General features: G+C 41.8%; 1 protein-coding gene across 1 annotated transcript; it reads left to right on the forward strand.

Moving 5' to 3' along the window:
- The first annotated feature begins 1,788 nt into the window (after positions 1-1,788).
- On the forward strand, positions 1,789-17,291 carry LOC133132891 (regulator of G-protein signaling 14-like). The gene is made up of 12 exons (XM_061248688.1): positions 1,789-1,942; positions 3,924-3,945; positions 6,537-6,658; positions 9,013-9,105; positions 9,604-9,747; positions 10,260-10,430; positions 11,637-11,757; positions 12,314-12,381; positions 14,591-14,672; positions 14,955-15,007; positions 15,436-15,550; positions 16,089-17,291. Exons 1-12 carry the CDS (start codon positions 1,898-1,900, stop codon positions 16,424-16,426), a joined length of 1,374 nt encoding a protein of 457 aa, XP_061104672.1. The 5' UTR covers positions 1,789-1,897; the 3' UTR covers positions 16,427-17,291.
- Positions 17,292-17,457: the final 166 nt, after the last annotated feature.

A 17,457-nucleotide genomic window follows, 5' to 3' on the forward strand; every position in this document is an offset into this window, starting at 1 on the left:
GACAACTCAGCTAAAATTTTTCCTCTTCTTCTTTGATCATTCACAATAGTGATGACTTTATGAGTTTTTCCCAGCATTCCCTGTTGAGCACTGCATTAACGAGAGCTGTGCCAGACAGTCTTGTGTCCATTTTGATTGTTGTTTTGATGGCGATGTTTGGACAGCCTCTGTGGCGAAGGGCGTCCGGTAACCAAAAGAGGACAAGGCTAGCTGACTCATCATGATGGATGACATGTCCGGCAAGCTGAAGACGACGCTGTCTGGTGACACGAGAGACGGGTGGAAGGGCATCATACAGTACAGAGTATGGAATGTGACCCTGCCAGGAGACGTTCTGGACAGCATGCAACATTCGTGTATAGGTGCCATCGATGGACTTGAAATTTGTTTGAACATTTTTAAAACAAGTTTAAAGGCAAAAACTAATCAAAATTCACCTTCTCCTCAATTTAGTAAATTCCTCATAACCATACGAACAGTCTTAAAGTATATATTCCAAAACATATGTGAAATTGTATACAATTGTAATACTTACTGCAATGTTTTTTTCCCATATACTTCCTGGAAAATTAGGTTGTACATCATCATGTACCAGTGGGCATGTATATTGATGAAATATCAGTCAGATTTCTGTTCCCCACCAAACAATATCCATTTCACACAGCAGTGTGCGTCCTCATTTAATGTCACAGGGCACATATCATGTAAATGGTGAAATTTCAATTTGCGCTCTTTTAATTTATGGGGTTTTTTTTGTTAAGAATTTCACAGAAAATTAAAATCATCACAAGGAGGATATGTATTATATTTACTTTACAAATGATTCGAAAAAGCAAATATTGTCAGCCTCTCTCCAGTAGATTCATAGCTCTGGTAAATATTGAATGCTCTATAGGAGATTTGGGGTAGCAAGGTGCTCAAAAGTAAAGGTCAATGTAGAACACCAACACAAAATACCTCCGATATCTGTTTTTTGTCACAAATGATCTACAGCTAATTAGGCTACTGGACAGGAGGGCCCAATCCATGTTATCTTCAAAGACAAGCTCAACAATAGAGTATGAACAGAATTCAGAACAAAAACAAACAAGGATCTTGAAACTTTGTTGTGTGGTGCTGTGGTAACCCTTATGTTCTCCTGCTGAAAGTCACTACTTTTAGTTGTTAAGAAAAGAACAGTGGGGATTCTCACTTCTTCAAAACCAAATGAACTGAAGTTCATAATGAACAGCTATGTTTTTGGAATGTAGAATCAGATAAGCAGGGAAGGCTCTCCCTAGGCACTGCTCAATCCAATCATAGCCAATGGATTGTTCTCGGATGAATGAACCAAGCAAATTAACAAGAAAGGAAAGCAAACAAATGGCCTGAATACTTCTTTCAAAATAGGCTTTCAAGAGTGCAAGCAGTTTAGCAAAAACATCACCTTGAACGTGGTCTGAAAAAAATACTGTGGCCAATTCTGATTTTGAAGATGATTCAAAAGACTTTCTCAATGCCAGGAAAAAACAGTCTGAAAGAGCTATAAATGTCTGAGTCATATTCTGATCTTCCAATAGTACATTAACTTTTTAGAGCTCTGGAGTAAAGTGCACTTTATCACATCGAAACTATGAGCTAGGTGCCTGGGTGTAGTACAAATACCCGCCATTTTAGGGACTGGATTATTTGTCTGAGAACATGTTTCAAAATCAAAGAAGAAAAGAGGATAGCTCGTATGCTGCTGCAGCCCACACAAGTTCCTCTTGTGGCATGTTGCTAAGGCTGCTTCCTGTTCAGACAGGAAGTGCAAGCAGACATAAGTTTCTATCAGAAAATGGTGTAATGTCTCACTCTTTTGCGTTCTTTTCAATGCTCTGAGTTGTTTGGGATTTTGGATTCTGGTGATATTGGAGCCATGTCGTGGAAAACTAAAAACCTTGGAGTACACATTGGTCAAGGGGTGAGTTTCAGTTTAGTATCAGTTTAGTTGGAACTGGAATTAGTTTGATTTGTACCAATTTCCTAAGTGCAATGCAGCCCGTTTGGTGGAAGAGCTCACACATTTTAACATTCACACCCTATGGGAATCTTAGGTAAAGGATTCTTAGCCTGAAATAATTATTCTACAAATGTATTTTTGTAAACTGTATTTTAGGCACTGAAATCTGCTCAGACCATTTAATATTATACCTTTTTAACTTGACTCCATTGAACTACAACACCTTTTTATGTACACTTACATATTATAGCTCAAATTAACGAAATATTCACTGATTAAAATGTTTGTCACTTCCTTAGCAGTCATCAATAAACTACCACCGCATACGGAACTACTTTCGAGTAATAGAGTGTGACATTTTGGGACTGTAGCCATTACGGATAAGAGAATACCATATGTAATACAATTGATTTATAGCCTTTAGTATTTATGACTCGACTGAGAACTGAAAATAGTTTTAACAAGAATAGTTTTTATCACACCATTCAAAAACACAATTCTACACAATTCTTATTTCAACTTGTATTCTTGAATGTACCTGTTGAATTTGTCTATGACATCCTGCACTTGGGAATGATCTTAAAGTCATATATTACAATTTTTGCCGTGCAGGGTTTGTAATTCAAGTTTAAAAAACGTATATTTATGTTTAGGTATATTTTAAAAGCATATTTTCCCCACTGAGTGTCAAGTATTCACATGCAGACATTCACAGTATAACTGGTCAACTTGCCAAAAAAACAAAAATCAAACCTCATCTTCCAAATCTCCAAGCAGAAAGGGTAGTTTTATATTAGCAGTTCATGGCCCTTGATATTTTACTGGAAGCAAATGGTAGCATTTACATTACAATATACTGTATATATGTGGGCCTACTTGGTTGAAGGAAGCTAAATGAGGTTCAACCACTAGTTTGCAGTATATGTGAGTGAAAATTAGAAGCCCTGTGTGACGATAAATTCAGCATTTGCTTTATATCTAAATAACAATATAGCAATCATGTGAATCTCCAGGACCTGGTCACCCCTGATATTGAAATGACCCTTACATTCATTGTTGTCATGCCATTGGATCTTTTCTTTGGAAATCCCCTGCATCCTGGTGCTCAAACTCCAGCCTGATGCAACCTGATGTCTCACAATGTTGTGTGCATAGTTAACCTATTGAAATACAGTTATCATCAGTTACAGGCAAGCTGCTCAGAAGCACCTTGTTCCAGTATAGAATTCCCAATAATTCTCCAAATCCCAATAACATCTCACCGACAATTGTTGCTCACACACAAGGTCACTCTATCATAGTGGGTTTCTGTTCTGTGACTCATGGTAAGTTAAAAAATCTTAGTTATTTTTTCAGGCTTAATGCTGAGAATATGCATCTGTTATTCACAATTTCTGTAATTTGTGGTTCAAGCTGTCAAGTTGTATTTACAGATCATGTATGTCTCATTAACCTAGTCCAGCTCTACTCAACTCAGTCAACTCAACAGTGTCTGCAGGTATTTGCTCCTACCGTGGTAATTATTGTACCTGCTCGGTTCAGATAAGAAGCTCATAAATTAAATCAGGTGGTGTAGCGCACAGTCGGAGCAAATACCTGCAGACACTGCAGCCAGCAGGACGTGGAGTTGAGTAGCGCTGTCGTAGTCCTAGTTGAACTTTAGGCTAATCTCAGGATGTTGGGGGTGCATCTCAATACTAAAGAAAAAGTATCCTCCTTTACTCCACTATGGGGGATGGGGGAAGAGTGGGAAAAAGGAGGATATGTTTCTCTTCTATTGGGAATTCTATACTGGAACACACCCAAGGCCTTTCATCCAGGCCCTGGAAGCACTGACCCCTGGCCCCTGACCCCAGTCATGCTTAGTAAACAGCACAACACTATACTCTACACTACACTATACTGTATTGATGTTGCATTTTCTCTCTCTCTCTTCTGACAGGCCCAGGCAGTGTCGGATGGGGGTAAGATTGGCATTTTAATGGCAGTTTTTGGGGACTGGGACTGTGGGGGCAGGCAGAGCTGAGGGAAACGTGGCTTTTCTGAGGTTTTGATCAGCTGAGCCTAATGAAAAGGCCAAATATTATTGGAGATTTGTTGTTCCCCACACAGGCCAAAACTCACCATATCAATTCCAATGTGCTTAGCTGGAGTTTCAACCTCTGATTTAAACCCATAGAGCTATGAGCTTCATACCTGGTCTTGGCAAGCTGCAGGGTCTGTTGGTATTTGTTGTTACTCTGCACTTCATTGATCAATTGCAGCAGGTGAAATACATAGTTAACTCACAGCTAATGCAGCTCTGCAGGACCAGGACTGAAGATCACTACCAAACCATAGAAGTGCATTATGACTGGAACAGCTATCTGAATCTGTGAAATAATGATTAGCTGTTCCAATTGCAATGCAGGTCTGTGGTGTAAGGATTTAAACCTCCAATTTAAACTCTCCAGCTAAGCACACTGTAATACTCACTTGAAGATGTATAAAAATAGAGGGGCACACATAAAAAATCCAGTGATAGGGTAGTTTTATGGAGCATTTAAGGGGTTTAAGCCATACCAAAACAACTGCTTCTCTGGTTACTATTATCATGACTTATAATACATTAACATGTAATAGCTTTATGGTGCTGTGAATTAAATCTCCATCCTCTGTGGGCTGAATGGTTAAAGGGACGAAAGTGAAAATCGAGTTTTGATGTCGCCTGATTGTGCGATGTGTCAGACTTGTTCTCAAACGCGATCAACAGCGAGATTTTTTCAACGTGAAACCTGTTAGGATGTGGTCTGCCTGCTACTGCTTCATCTAGACGTTAATGTGACGTTATCACAGCAACTTCCTTTTGGCATGAAATTACAACACCCTGGAAAAGTATATGAAAGAGGAGGGGGAGGGGATGTAATTTTATAAATTTCTATCATTCACTGTAACTCCAGGGACCAATATTACAGTACACTACCTCACTTCTGTTTGCAGTTCACGATGAACAATATTAAACTGATAACTTTTTTTGACTTCCGCTCCACCACCCAAAACTGGCATGAAATGTTTTTTTTAGTTCCTACACACAGAATGTTCCCTGTGCCACACTGGCCGAAGAAGCTTAGCTTCCTCTTAATTTTGAGAGCTTCCACACCACATTAGTACTGTTAAGCACAACGCTGGTGCATTCTGCGATAGCACAAAGGTGGCAAACTAGCGTGTTATGGGCTATTTTCCTCCCATGTTTGGTAATATTCTTCAGGGCCGAGACTCTGTCCAAGCTATGCTTCACCCATTGATTTTGCCAGATACATATACATACTAGCACAGGTAAGAAAGATAAAGTTGGGGGATGTTTGCTATATCTATCATAATCTTGACGTAGGGCATTTTTTGAACATTTCTCATTTCAAATGACCTTTCCTTAGTTTCCGCACTGATCTTGTGCTCAACCCTGAGTACGAAGCACCACAGTTAACAGGTCGAACAAAAGACTAAACAACAAGCAAGGTATTATGAATGTGCAGTTTTCTACTGTAAAAGGCTGCCCAGGAAGAACTTCAGGTTACCCGGCCGACAGGATATGATCCGCTTTGTTATCAGTTAACTGTGGTGTGCTAAGCTGAGAACAGAACTGTATGGTCAACTGACATTTCTAGCCTGTTAACTCTTAAAGTGGAAGCACTGTTCATAAAGGCCGGTGTGTGCATTTCATGTGTTCACTGTCTATGAAGTTAAACACAAGGTTAGTCTAGTATAGTGCTCCACACCCCTGGTCCTACAGAGCCGCAGGGTGAGCTGGTTTTTGTTTTCACCTTAATATCAGTAACAAATTCTGACCCAAGAAACCAGGTGAGGCAAGTTAACTGTGCAATTAACTGCTTTAATTGATCAATTAAGTGCTGGGTAACAACAAAAACCATTACAGCCTGCGACTCTGCAGGACCAGGAGTGAGGACCACTGGTCTAGTGTGTGCCGTTAGCCTGAAATGCCTGTTGGATCGTGTGTTAAAGGTACAATAGGTAAGATGTAAATCCATTGTAAATCCATTGTAAATCCCTTCCTATCATTGAAAAAGGCTCACTGACATGTTGACTCACCCTTTGCCTGTGTTTATAGTCCTTAAATTTGGGTTTCAAAATATGCAGTTGATGTGGTCTGCCTGCTACTGCTTCATCTAGACGTTAATGTGACGTTATCATAGCAACTTCCTTTTGGCATGAAATTACAACACCCTGGAAAAGTATATGAAAGAGGAGGGGGAGGGGATGTAATTTTATAAATTTCTATCATTCACTGTAACTCCAGGGACCAATATTACAGTACACTTCTGTTTGCAGTTCACGATGAACAATATTAAACTGATAACTTTTTTTGACTTCCTCTCCACCACCCAAAAATTGCCACAGCCAATGGCATTTCAACGTCAGCGAGTTCACAGAGAAGGGGTGGGATGAACAGTGTTGTTGTTTCAGCAATTCCTCTCTTGAAGTCCAAAATGAGCGATTGTGCCTGAGTCTGGCGGTGCGGTACTGTGTGTCAGATGTGTGTTTCTCGGTGTGTGCGCAGAGCTGAACATGATCACATCGGAGGGGTCTGGTGGGAGCCACTCCATGGTGGGGAAGGTGGCCAGCTGGGCTGTGAGCTTCGAGAGACTGCTGATGGACCCCACGGGCGTGGGCTACTTCACGGTGAGCCGACTTTTCACCTTTGCCTTCCCCCCTTTTGACCTTCCACCTTTTTGTGGCGGGATGGTAATCATGCTAGAGACCGGTCGGGCAACCTGTTGCCTAGTGGTTATGGTGCTTGACTGGGACCCCAAAGGTTGGTAGTTCAAGCCCGGGTGTAGCCCCAGGAAGATTCACACAGCTATTGGGTTCTTGAGTAAGGCCCAAAACCCCACACCCACATTCCTCCACGAGGATTGTTGCTTGCTTAACCTACTCCACTGGAAATTGCTTTGGATGAGTGTTGGCTAAATGACTGTAATGTAAGATAAATGTACAACATTTAGTATTTTTACTAACCAAAACAAACAACAATTTTTTAATAATAAATTCAATCTTTACATAATCTTTACATAAGATCCCAAATTTTACAAATGATTTAGCCATTATGTGGCATTAAGCTGAAAACAATTGCGTTGTTTCATTGAGATAAAAATATATTTAGCTAAATGTTAAATGCTAAATGCTAAATGTACTTGAGGTAAAGCACATAGGCAAGTTCTTAAGATTTTGTATAAAGCTAGGTAGCAGTTGTGACATGGTTAACAAATAAAACTGGTGAGAGAGGGAGAAATTCATATTTCAGTAGCACTGGGTCTAGAATTTCAGCAAAACAATACCAAAAGCGCAGGGCATAAGTCATGCATAAGTGATTTAAAAAGGCATAAAGGAATAAAATGACTGTTATTGACTCACCCAGTCAAAGCCTAAAGTCAATGGTGCCATGCAAAGATTACAGCCCGTTATCAATCTGCAGGGTACCTGTCAGAACAGGCTGTGCAGGGGTGGCACTGCTCTGATCTTTTAGGCAATGGTTTTCTTTTCAAAAGTCAGCTCAGGTAAGGCTTCAGGTTCTCAATATGAGTTTTTTTACTTTACAGTAAATCCTCAAATTGTGTCCGGGATTCTGTTTGAATCCGGGCCTCGGATAATAGCCGGGGGTGTGGTCGATTCGGACAAATACAAGCCCGGGTAATATTGCCTACCAGTAGGGCTATCAGTCCATGAGCACTAGAAGACATTGTTTCGATTTAACTCAATGAAATAAAAGAGTTCTTCTTAATATTTTATATTGTTGGTTTGTTTAATACTGTTGCCAATGAAAAGTCGTTGTCCTACACCATGGGTCTCCAACACGTTGCTCTCAAGCTACCAGTCGCTTGCCGCCCCCTTCTGAGTAGCTTGTAGCTGAAGCAGTATACATTTAAACACAATTGTTGCCGCGAGGCATTCCAGCCTACGAATTTAATAAAAAGTAAATCAGGCACAATTAAAAATTTACTCAATTTAGGCTACTTGGCTACGCAGTAAGATTTCCATCTATTTACAGCACAGCGCACGTTCAATGAATGAATGAAAGCTGCTGCCTTGACTCGCAATAAACAGACGGGTGGAAATCCCGACACTCTTTCAACTACATAAAACTTAACAGTGAACCATCAAATACCCCCCAGATTTCAGTGCCCATCAGTCCCAACATTTAGCAATTGAATCAAACAGTCCGAAAGTAAATTAAATCCCAAACCAAAGCGAAAATGTTTTGATAGCCTACCGGTATGCTGCTCCAAACGAAACGCATGTCTCACAATAAAACGCACTTTAGGAAAAAAATATCCTTAACTTGCTGTTATCTACGCTAATTAGTTGATTCATGAAGGCGTGTCTGGCAAGTTTGTATTTTATGAAGACGCATCTGTTTTGGCTTTCATTAATGGTTTAGCTACTCAAGTTGCGTTTCTGAACGGTTACAGGAAGTGTTGAACAGTGTTGGTCCACTTTAAGTGTAGCCTTTTTCTTTATTTCTAAGAATAAAATTCTACAACAGAAGCCTAATAAGAAATAAAGGCCTGCCTCGAATACAAGCCTGTCTCAAATAAAGGCCTGTGCTTTGTGCAGCCTAAGTAAATAAAAGAGGATTTGAGGATTTACGGTACTTTATTTTATATTTTATGATTTTATTAGTAGTGCATACTTGTTATATACTGTAGCCTATTGTTTTACAATGTGTTTTATTTGTTATCTTATTATGAATTTTATTTTCTTAATTATTTTCTTATCTTGTTGCTGTTTTATTATACCCACTTTGACCCTTGCTACTTTTACCTTATTTCATATCCTATATTTTTACTGTATTGCTGTTTTTTGCATGTCTCATTATGCTTTTACTGTTTTGCCTACTGGGAAGCACTTTGAGCTGCCCTGTGCATGAAGTGAATATTGTTGAAATATAGTTTGCATTTAAGTTTGAGTTCCAGGATGAGAGGAGAGCTAGCTAGCTCTTTTTTGTAGGTGGAGCTAAAAGTGTGATGTCACTGCAGGCTTTCCTGAAGTCTGAAGTCAGTGCTGAGAACATCCTCTTCTGGCAGGCATGTGAGAAGTTCCAGCAGATACCAGCTCACCAGAAAGAGGAGGTACTGTATGCTACAAGCACCATGATGATGGTGGTAGTGATGAAGATGATGATGACACAATAATGACAACAATAGTGGGGCAGCCTATAGCCTTCAGGCTAACGTGTTAACTAGGACCTAGAAAGTTGGTTGTTCAAGCCCCAGTGTGGCCACAATAAGATCAGTGCACCTGCTGTGCCCTGCTGTGCCCGCATTGCTCCAGGGGGGATTGCCCCCTGCCTAGTCTAATCAACTGTAAGTTGTTTTGGATAAAAGCATCAGCTAAATAACTAATGTAATATGGTGGTAGTGGTGAAGATGATGATGATGATACATTAATGATGACGATATTGTGACGGCACTGAGTGTTGACCAAATTACCTTTCAGAAGTATACTTCTCAGTATTAAACGACTTACATGTTACAATATATCATTAAGCTCTTGCTCAGTTACGTGTAGACATATCTAACAAATTGAAACAGTGATACCAATGTTTTCACGTCTCTGTTGTCCCCCAGCTAACCAGAGCAGCACGATCCATCTTCGACAAATACCTCTCACACAGTGCCTTCCATGCGGTCAACATAGATGAGACGGCTCGCATTACTGAGAGTGACCTACAGAATCCCAAACCAGACATGTTCCGTAAGGCACAACAGCAGGTAACGCAAATGACTGGCAGACAGACAGACAAACAGACACACCCAAAGGCAAACAGACAGACGGGCTGTGATAACTCTTTCAGTTTATAGATGGTGTGATTTCTTTTTGGTAAAATCTGATAAAATATAGATTTTACTTAGAAATATAGATTTACTTTTAAAGCAGTGAACAATTATTGAAAAATATAAATTGTGTGAAGGAACAATTTAAAGTGTCAGTGTAATTTTCTCTTATGGAGGCGACATTGACTCATTTTGTAAGAGCAGTTGTCTGGCAGTCGGAGGGTTGCAGGTTCAATCCCGCCCTGGGTGTGTCGAAGTGTCCCTGAGCAAGACACCTAACCCCCAAATGCTCCTGACGAGCTGGTTGGTGCATTGAATGGCAGCTAATCATTGTTGGTGTGCGAGTGTGTGTATGAATGGGTGAATGAGAAGCATCAGTTGTCCAGCCCTTTGGATAAAGGCACTCTATAGATGTCAACAGTTTACCATTTAACTTCTTTCTCCTGCAGATTTTCAAGCTGATGAAGTTCGACAGCTACACCCGTTTCATACGCTCTCAGCTCTACCAGAAGTGTATGCTGGCTGAAGTAGAGTTTCAGCCATTACCAGGTCTTGGTCTAAGTTCCAAAAACCTTGGAGCAAAGCAGAATAGTGGTTCTGATGACAGCTTCAACAGACAGGTGACATATCAAACATCAACTTTCACTGGATCCTTTAATACAGGGGTGTCAAACTACCAGTCCTGGAGAACCACAGTGTCTGCAGGTATTTTTGGTTTCCTTTCCAGCCGATTAAGCCCTTGAGAACAAGGTGTGTGGACTCTTTAGTCAATTAAATACTTAATTCATCGCACTGAAACACAACAAAACCAGTAGCCCTCCAGGACTGGAGTTTGACACCCCTGGATTAATCGATGGATGAAGGGTAAAGCCATTGAAACTGTTCACCTCCCTCAGAATCCCATTAAAATGTGAAAAAGGGAAGTAGCCTTTTTAAAATCCAGTGATGACCAGCTTGAAATACGAGCTACCGCCTAGCTGGTCAAACCCTGTTGAGCATAGAGCTGGTCTGACTGCCCAACCAGCTACCAGCTGTTTCAAAACTTAGCAGTTTTTTCAGCAGGGGATACGTCTATTCAAAGACTAAAACATAAAAAATATATGCACACAGATACTCAAGCAGAAAAAAATTATGTATCGTTCCACACAAAGGATTTCACAAAGGAGGTGACCCATGTCCACACAGAGCTAAGCTTAATAGAAGACGTGACACATCCACAAAGACAGAAAGAGCTAGAACATAGTGATGCAGGTCTTGCTGAGGAGCTCATCAGAATGATGAATTATGCAGAGAGTACCGCGCCTGCAATCAAACTGAATGGGGCCTGAAGTGGAACAAAGTAGCTCTTTGTTCCGAAGATGGCTGGAAGGTTGTGTAATCAGCATAAGCTGTATGTGTGTGCATGTGTTGTTGATTTATGTGTGTGAGTGTGCATCGTGGTGTGTGTGTGTGTGTATATGCTGAGTGTGTATCCTGGTGTGGATTTGCATGTGCACCTGTCCATATGTGTGTGTCTGTGCACGCGTATATGTGTATTTGTGTGCAAGTGTGTGTGTGTGTGTGCTTATGTGTGTTTGTGTTTATATTGTGTGCATTTGCATGTGTGTGTGCACATATATGTGTGTGTGTGTGCGTGTGTGTTGGCATTCATATTGTGTACGTTGGAATGTGTGTGCGCGTATGTGTCTGTGTGTGTGCGTGTGTGTTCATATTGTGTGCATTTGCATGCAGAATAAGGTACAGTCTGTGTTGTACAGTAGTGTGTATGTTTTTGTGTACGTGTGTATGTGTGTGTTTATATTGTGTGCGTTTGCATGTGTCTGCAGAAGAATACGAGACAGCCGGAGAAGTTTTCACGTCTGGAAATGGAGGCAGAGAGGAGGAGAAGAGGACAGGAGAGCAGAGCAGCGTGGGATAGAGGTGGCACACAGAAAGGATCACGGGAAGGTGTGTGATTGAAGGCTGCAGGGTAAATGGCCCCAGAGTTAGACTCCCTATCAAGCCAGGTTTTCAGACTGGGCTAATGACTTACAACCAAATAATACAGGGGCAGCCTGTAGCCTAGGGGCCAAGGTGCATGACTGGGAACCGGAGGGGGATTGTCCGCTGCCTAGTCTAATCAACTGTAAGTTGCTTTGTAAAAAAGCGTGAGCTAAATAAGTCATTATTATTATCATTTGTGGAATTGTATCACAGTAAATGCAAATAGGGGGTGTCCTATCTGAAAAGGAGTAGTATGGATGCAAGTTTTTGTTTTTGCAGCACAAAGGCACTGGATTCTATTCATCAAAGTCTTGATTGAAGGCCCTGATAATGAATTAGTTGGATCAGACGTCGAATTGCTAAACTGCATCCACACTGGCCCTTTAAGGATAAGATTGGGCACCCCTGATCGATAAAAAGCAACCACAAGTAAAGCCATTTGCCACTATTTTGGGCATTATGCTTATAATGATTAAAATAATGTTTAGTAGCCTGCTAACAGTTATCTCTTTTTCTGCAGCCAAGGTCTCTGAACGCTGCCTGGTCCCAAGAGGTCCATGTGACAACTCGACCAGCTTAAACATACAGGTGAGGAAACCTTGTTTTATGGGTTGGGTGGAGTCATGTCACTCTTAAATGGACAACATGAAGAACAGGATCTGAGAGATGGAAACTTTCTAAAAGACAGAGGTGTTAAATCCAAGTTTAGAAAGTAAAAGTCCTACCCTGTATTTTGTTCCAATTGCTTAGATTAGCCAATTAGCACAATTCTTCTTCCAGTCACCATTAGTGAAATCAGCTGGCTGATTTGAACACACACATGTGCTGAGGACACAGTGATCACCATGGTGAGAGTAACCATGAGCGCAACCTATTCCCTTCTGCACTGCAAAATAAAATGAATAATGATAAGTAATCTTAACAAACATGTCTTATATTGTCCTATATACTTATGTCTATTAAGTTTCCAAAGGGGTAAGTAAATATGTAACAATAACTTATAACAGGTTACTATTTTCTACCTTGAGAGAATTTTTTTACATTTTATTTCTCATTGAAAGATTTTTTAATTGTTCAGTGTCTTTTTCTGTAGTGCTCTCTGTCAGTCCGAGAGCACATAGAAGTAAGCGCTCTGAAGCATGGGGCATCTGTCTCTTCAGCTCACCCGTGTGATTTGTGGGAGGGCGCCAGGAGTGCTTGACCGATGCCCGCAGTCTGCCACAGATTGAGTGAGGAGACGCAGATGTCTCAGACAATTAAAATTCCTTGCTCCAAGAATGATGCTACAGCCATTTTTTGCAGGGCTACTGGCCACGTGTGGCAGTGGCCCGATCTAGATTTGACACAAAATGGCGGTGCCGATCCACACACTATGACAGAGCCCTAATGAGGATGAACCGACCATATTTGTAGTGCTTAAGCATACTGAAGAAATACAAAGCTGTTCAGGAAGACACTGTGAGCTGTGCGCTTACTTGTTTCAAAAAAAGGAAGAGAAAGAAAAGAAGAAAAAATAAAGAATAGAAGTAAGGAAGATGACATGACAAAAGAAATTGCAAAAGCTCCACGGCCAACAGGTGCTTCATGGATTGCCTGAAAAGACAAATAGGTTTCTCATTTCCTGTAAGCTCTTGTAAATTGTTCTTTGTCACAAAACCATCAAGACACAGAAAAAATTGAAACAGCCAAGAAAGAAACATAAATCAAGGACACATACTTGCAGGTGATTGTCACCTGTTCAGCTGAGAGCACTCTGAATCTGTATTGATTTCTCGCCATTTACTGTAATTTCATCATGGCTGGCTAGGCACCAACCATGACAAGACGGAGCTGATCTTCATCCCACACAGAGCCTCCTTACTACAAGAACTTACTATCACCGTTGATGGTGCTACTTCTTGCTCTACTAAGAACCTAAGGGTGGTCCCGGACGACCAGCTGGACAAGGAGCAAGTTGCAGCTATGTCACGGCTCTGCAGATTCCTTCTGTACAGCATCAGGCAGATACTGCACATTCCAAGCAGCTACTTGTCCAGGCTATCGTGATTACTGCAACTCCCTGCCCGCAAGTCTACGGTCTGAGCCATCCTGCCACTAGAGGTCATCCAGAATGCTCGATTCATCTTTAAGGTTCCAAAATTCTCACACGTCACACCCCTGCTGAGGTCACTCCACTGGCTGCCAGTTGCTGCCAAGGTCAGATTCAAAGTGCTGACTCTGCTGCAGCCAACGAGACAGGCCCTCCCTACCTCCCTATCATAATTCAGCCCTACACACCAGCTCAAACCACTGCTGCCGCTGGGAAACTTGCATGTGAATTGCATGTGAATGGCTATCTTGTCTCGACGACTATGTAGCTTCTCCACCCGACCTCCCCATTCTTATGAGAACTGCTCAGTCACTGCCCATTTCCTGCCACAGTCTAAAGACTCATCTCCTCACATTGTACATTGACTAGCTATACCTATACGGAGTGCTCTCATCTATCATCACTTGTGTTTCACCTGTATTCTTCTCACCTTCTTGTTGTACTTTGTATTTTAATCTAGGACTGTCACATTTGCATTTATATTTTCTTGGTGCTGGCCTATTTACCACATGTAGACTCGATGTTCATGACTGCAGACTGAACTGATTCTATGTGAAGTGTACATAGTTGTTCTAATAACCTTCGGAGTGCACTTATTGTACAATATGCCACTTTTTATAAAAGTATCTACTGAATAAATGTATCGCAATGTAATGCAAACACAGGTGGTCAATGCAGACACATGAGATGTCTCCTTTCTCTTTACAGAGTGGCAGCACGGAGCAACTGAAAATGGGCACGCAAGTTTTCCCTCTTGCCAACAAGACAGTGATTCAGGACAGAGCAAAAGGCCAGTATAGCACCAGAGATTTCTAGCACCCCTTCCTGTGAGAGTGTGTTAATCACAAACCCAAACACCTGACCACTTTGCAAAGGAATATTTATTTACTTTGCATTAATGCATAATGGGAGAAGTAATTTGATAGCCAATTGAAGAAAAGAAGAAACATGGTTAATATTTTCTTTACATCTCAAAACAACTTTATTAAAATATCTATATATCTTTTATAAAAATCTCAATTGCTGAAAGTATCTAGTGCTGAATAGTTTTCACACTTGTTGTCCATCACAGGTAACACACACGGTAGCATTCCTCAGGTCAATGTCCAAGGTTTGAGCTCCCAGGTAAGCAGCTGAGATCAGCTAAACAAGCCCATGATTTTAACCCCTGCATCAAGGTGTATGAAGTAAGCATATTGTACTGTAGGGCAGCCTGTAGGGGCACGGTGTACTGTGTAGTGTCAGTCAGCCTGTAGGGGCACTGTGTACTGTGTACTGTTGGGCAGCCTGTTGCCTCCAGGCTATGAAACATGACTGAGACCCAGAAGGGTGGTGGTTAAAGCCCTCTTGTAGCCACAATCAGATCCCCATGGGTCCAGGGCCCTTAAACCCACATTGGTCCAGGGGGGATTGTCCCCCACTCAGTCTAATCTACTGTAAGGTACTTTTGGTGAAAGCGTCAGCTAAATAGCATTACAGGTCACTGGTGGAAGGGTCAGTATTTTTCGGTACAGATTTTGTGCTTTATCTACCCCCCCCCCCCCCCCCCCCAGCGCAGAGGGGCGATTACCGCAGAGACCGTGGATAGCCTTCAGCCATCAGGGCACCAGGTCAGACCCAACACCAGGACAAGGAATAATGCAGTAAGAAAGACCTATGATAATGATGGTGAGTATTTCTGAGAGAAGTGTACACATGTAACTGAAGTGGTCTGCAAATAGAATTGAACTGAATTGAATTATATACAGAATCTGTTCTTTTTCCCCACACACAGGATTCATGACATCAGATAGATATACTGTACTCTAGATAATCCTGTTTCTGTCCCTGTTCTTACATGCAATGTGGTTCAAATCATTATGAAACCAGACTGGTTCATGAAAAGGAAAAAAGACTCTCCCCCTCCCTCTCTTTAATCCCCCCATCTCTCTCTCCCTTCCTCTCTCCCTCCCCCCTCCATCTCTCTCCCCATCTCACTCTCTCGCCCTCCCCGCCTCCCCTCCCTCTCTCTCTTTCTTCATCTCTCTCCCTCCCTCTCCCTCTGTGACCCTCTCTCTTTCTCTCTCTCTCCCTCTCCCTCTCTCTCTCCCTCTCCCCCTCTCCCCCTCTCCCTCTCTCTCTTCCTCTCTCTGTCTCTCTCCCTCTCTCCCTCTCTCTCTCTCTCTCTCTCTATCTCTCTCTCCCTCTCTTTCCCTCCCTCTCACAGGGTTTGAGGCCCTGCTCTCTCGGGCAGAGTGGAGCAGTGTGGATGACCAGCGAGGGTTACTGAGGAAGGAGCACCTGGTGATGCCCACCTTCCTGCAGCTTCCCCAGGGGGAGGGCAAGAAAGAGGAGCAGGAGGAGAAGAGGGGGAGTGAGGAGCCCTGTCCCACCTCCTCCTGCCCTGCCACAGCCCCTGTGAACCCCACGCAGGCCGGGGGAGAGAGTGCTGTGGGCCTGGCAGCTTCCAGTGCGACAGACTCAGACGCTCAGTGCTACTCCCCTTTGTCCCTTCCTGAAGGATCCTTCTTCTGCACCGACTTATCTCGAGAAACAGTGGTGTGAGTGTGTGAGTGTGTGTGTGTATGTGTGTGTGAGAGAGATAATGTGGTTGTGTGAGTGTGTGATTGAGGCTGAGTGGCTTGCTCTCTGGTATAACCACTATAGGATCTGCACAGATGTTGGGCCCATCAGCAAGGCCCTTAACCCCACATTGTTCTAGGAGGTCATTGTACATTGTAAGTCCTTCTTAGTCTAATCAACTGCAAGTTGCTTTGGATAAAAGCTTCAGTCAAATAACAGTGTAATGAGTATCTGAGAGGGTGATGGTGATTCAGGGTGTGAGCGTGTCGCTGATGGTGAGTGTGTAAGTATGCATTTGTGACTGAGTGTGAGTGTGTTCATTTGTAAGGATGTGAGTGTGAAGGTGAGCATGTAGGAGTAAGCTTATAAGTGTGTATACAGGCAAGGCTTAGCTTGTCAGTGTGTTTGTGAGGACATGTGACTGTGTGAGGACACGTGTGTGTGGAATGAGGGGTAGCATGTTAGCATGTTTAAGACGGTGTTAGCATATGGAATGGATATGACTCAGTCCTCATATGTGACTATGTGTGGATAGGGGAATCATGCATTGGTCAAATTGTGAGTTCAGACTTTTATGATGTTAAACCACAGACTGTATTATAAAATGTATATTCTAATTAGCTGGGCTATTGTATTTATTTGGAACTGATCCCTACATGATTTTAAATTATCCTTTTAAAAAAAATAGGGATGAATCATATTTATATATTGCAAATTTACATATGCATTGTGTCATACAGAAATATATTTTACAATGTTATTGGTTCCAGCAAAAGACTGTTAGAGAAATCACCTGAGGAAGAAACTGTATTACTAACATTCAACAATAAAACTAAACATGAGACTAGTAGTGTGGAGTTACTGGATTTATGTAAACAGCTGCTGCGCTTCATATCATTACATTTTTCCAACGGTTAATATGGTAGTAAGAAGTATAAGAAATGTCAAAGCACTGAAAATTCAGGACGAGGTCAAGGTCCAGCTAGCAAAAAATAGTATTATTGTATTCAAGC

This window comes from Conger conger, chromosome 7, assembly GCF_963514075.1.
Source record: "Conger conger chromosome 7, fConCon1.1, whole genome shotgun sequence".
Lineage (NCBI taxonomy): Eukaryota > Metazoa > Chordata > Actinopteri > Anguilliformes > Congridae > Conger > Conger conger.

What these genes read in the sequence shown, in the direction of transcription:
- LOC133132891 (XM_061248688.1), top strand. Translation starts at nt 1,898, where the DNA reads ATGTCGTGGAAAACTAAAAACCTTGGAGTACACATTGGTCAAGGG. An exon ending in CAGCTCACCAGAAAGAGGAG is followed by an intron (nt 9,106 to 9,603) that starts GTACTGTATGCT and finishes GTTGTCCCCCAG; the next exon opens with CTAACCAGAGCAGCACGATC. An exon ending in AAAGACCTATGATAATGATG is followed by an intron (nt 15,551 to 16,088) that starts GTGAGTATTTCT and finishes TCCCTCTCACAG; the next exon opens with GGTTTGAGGCCCTGCTCTCT.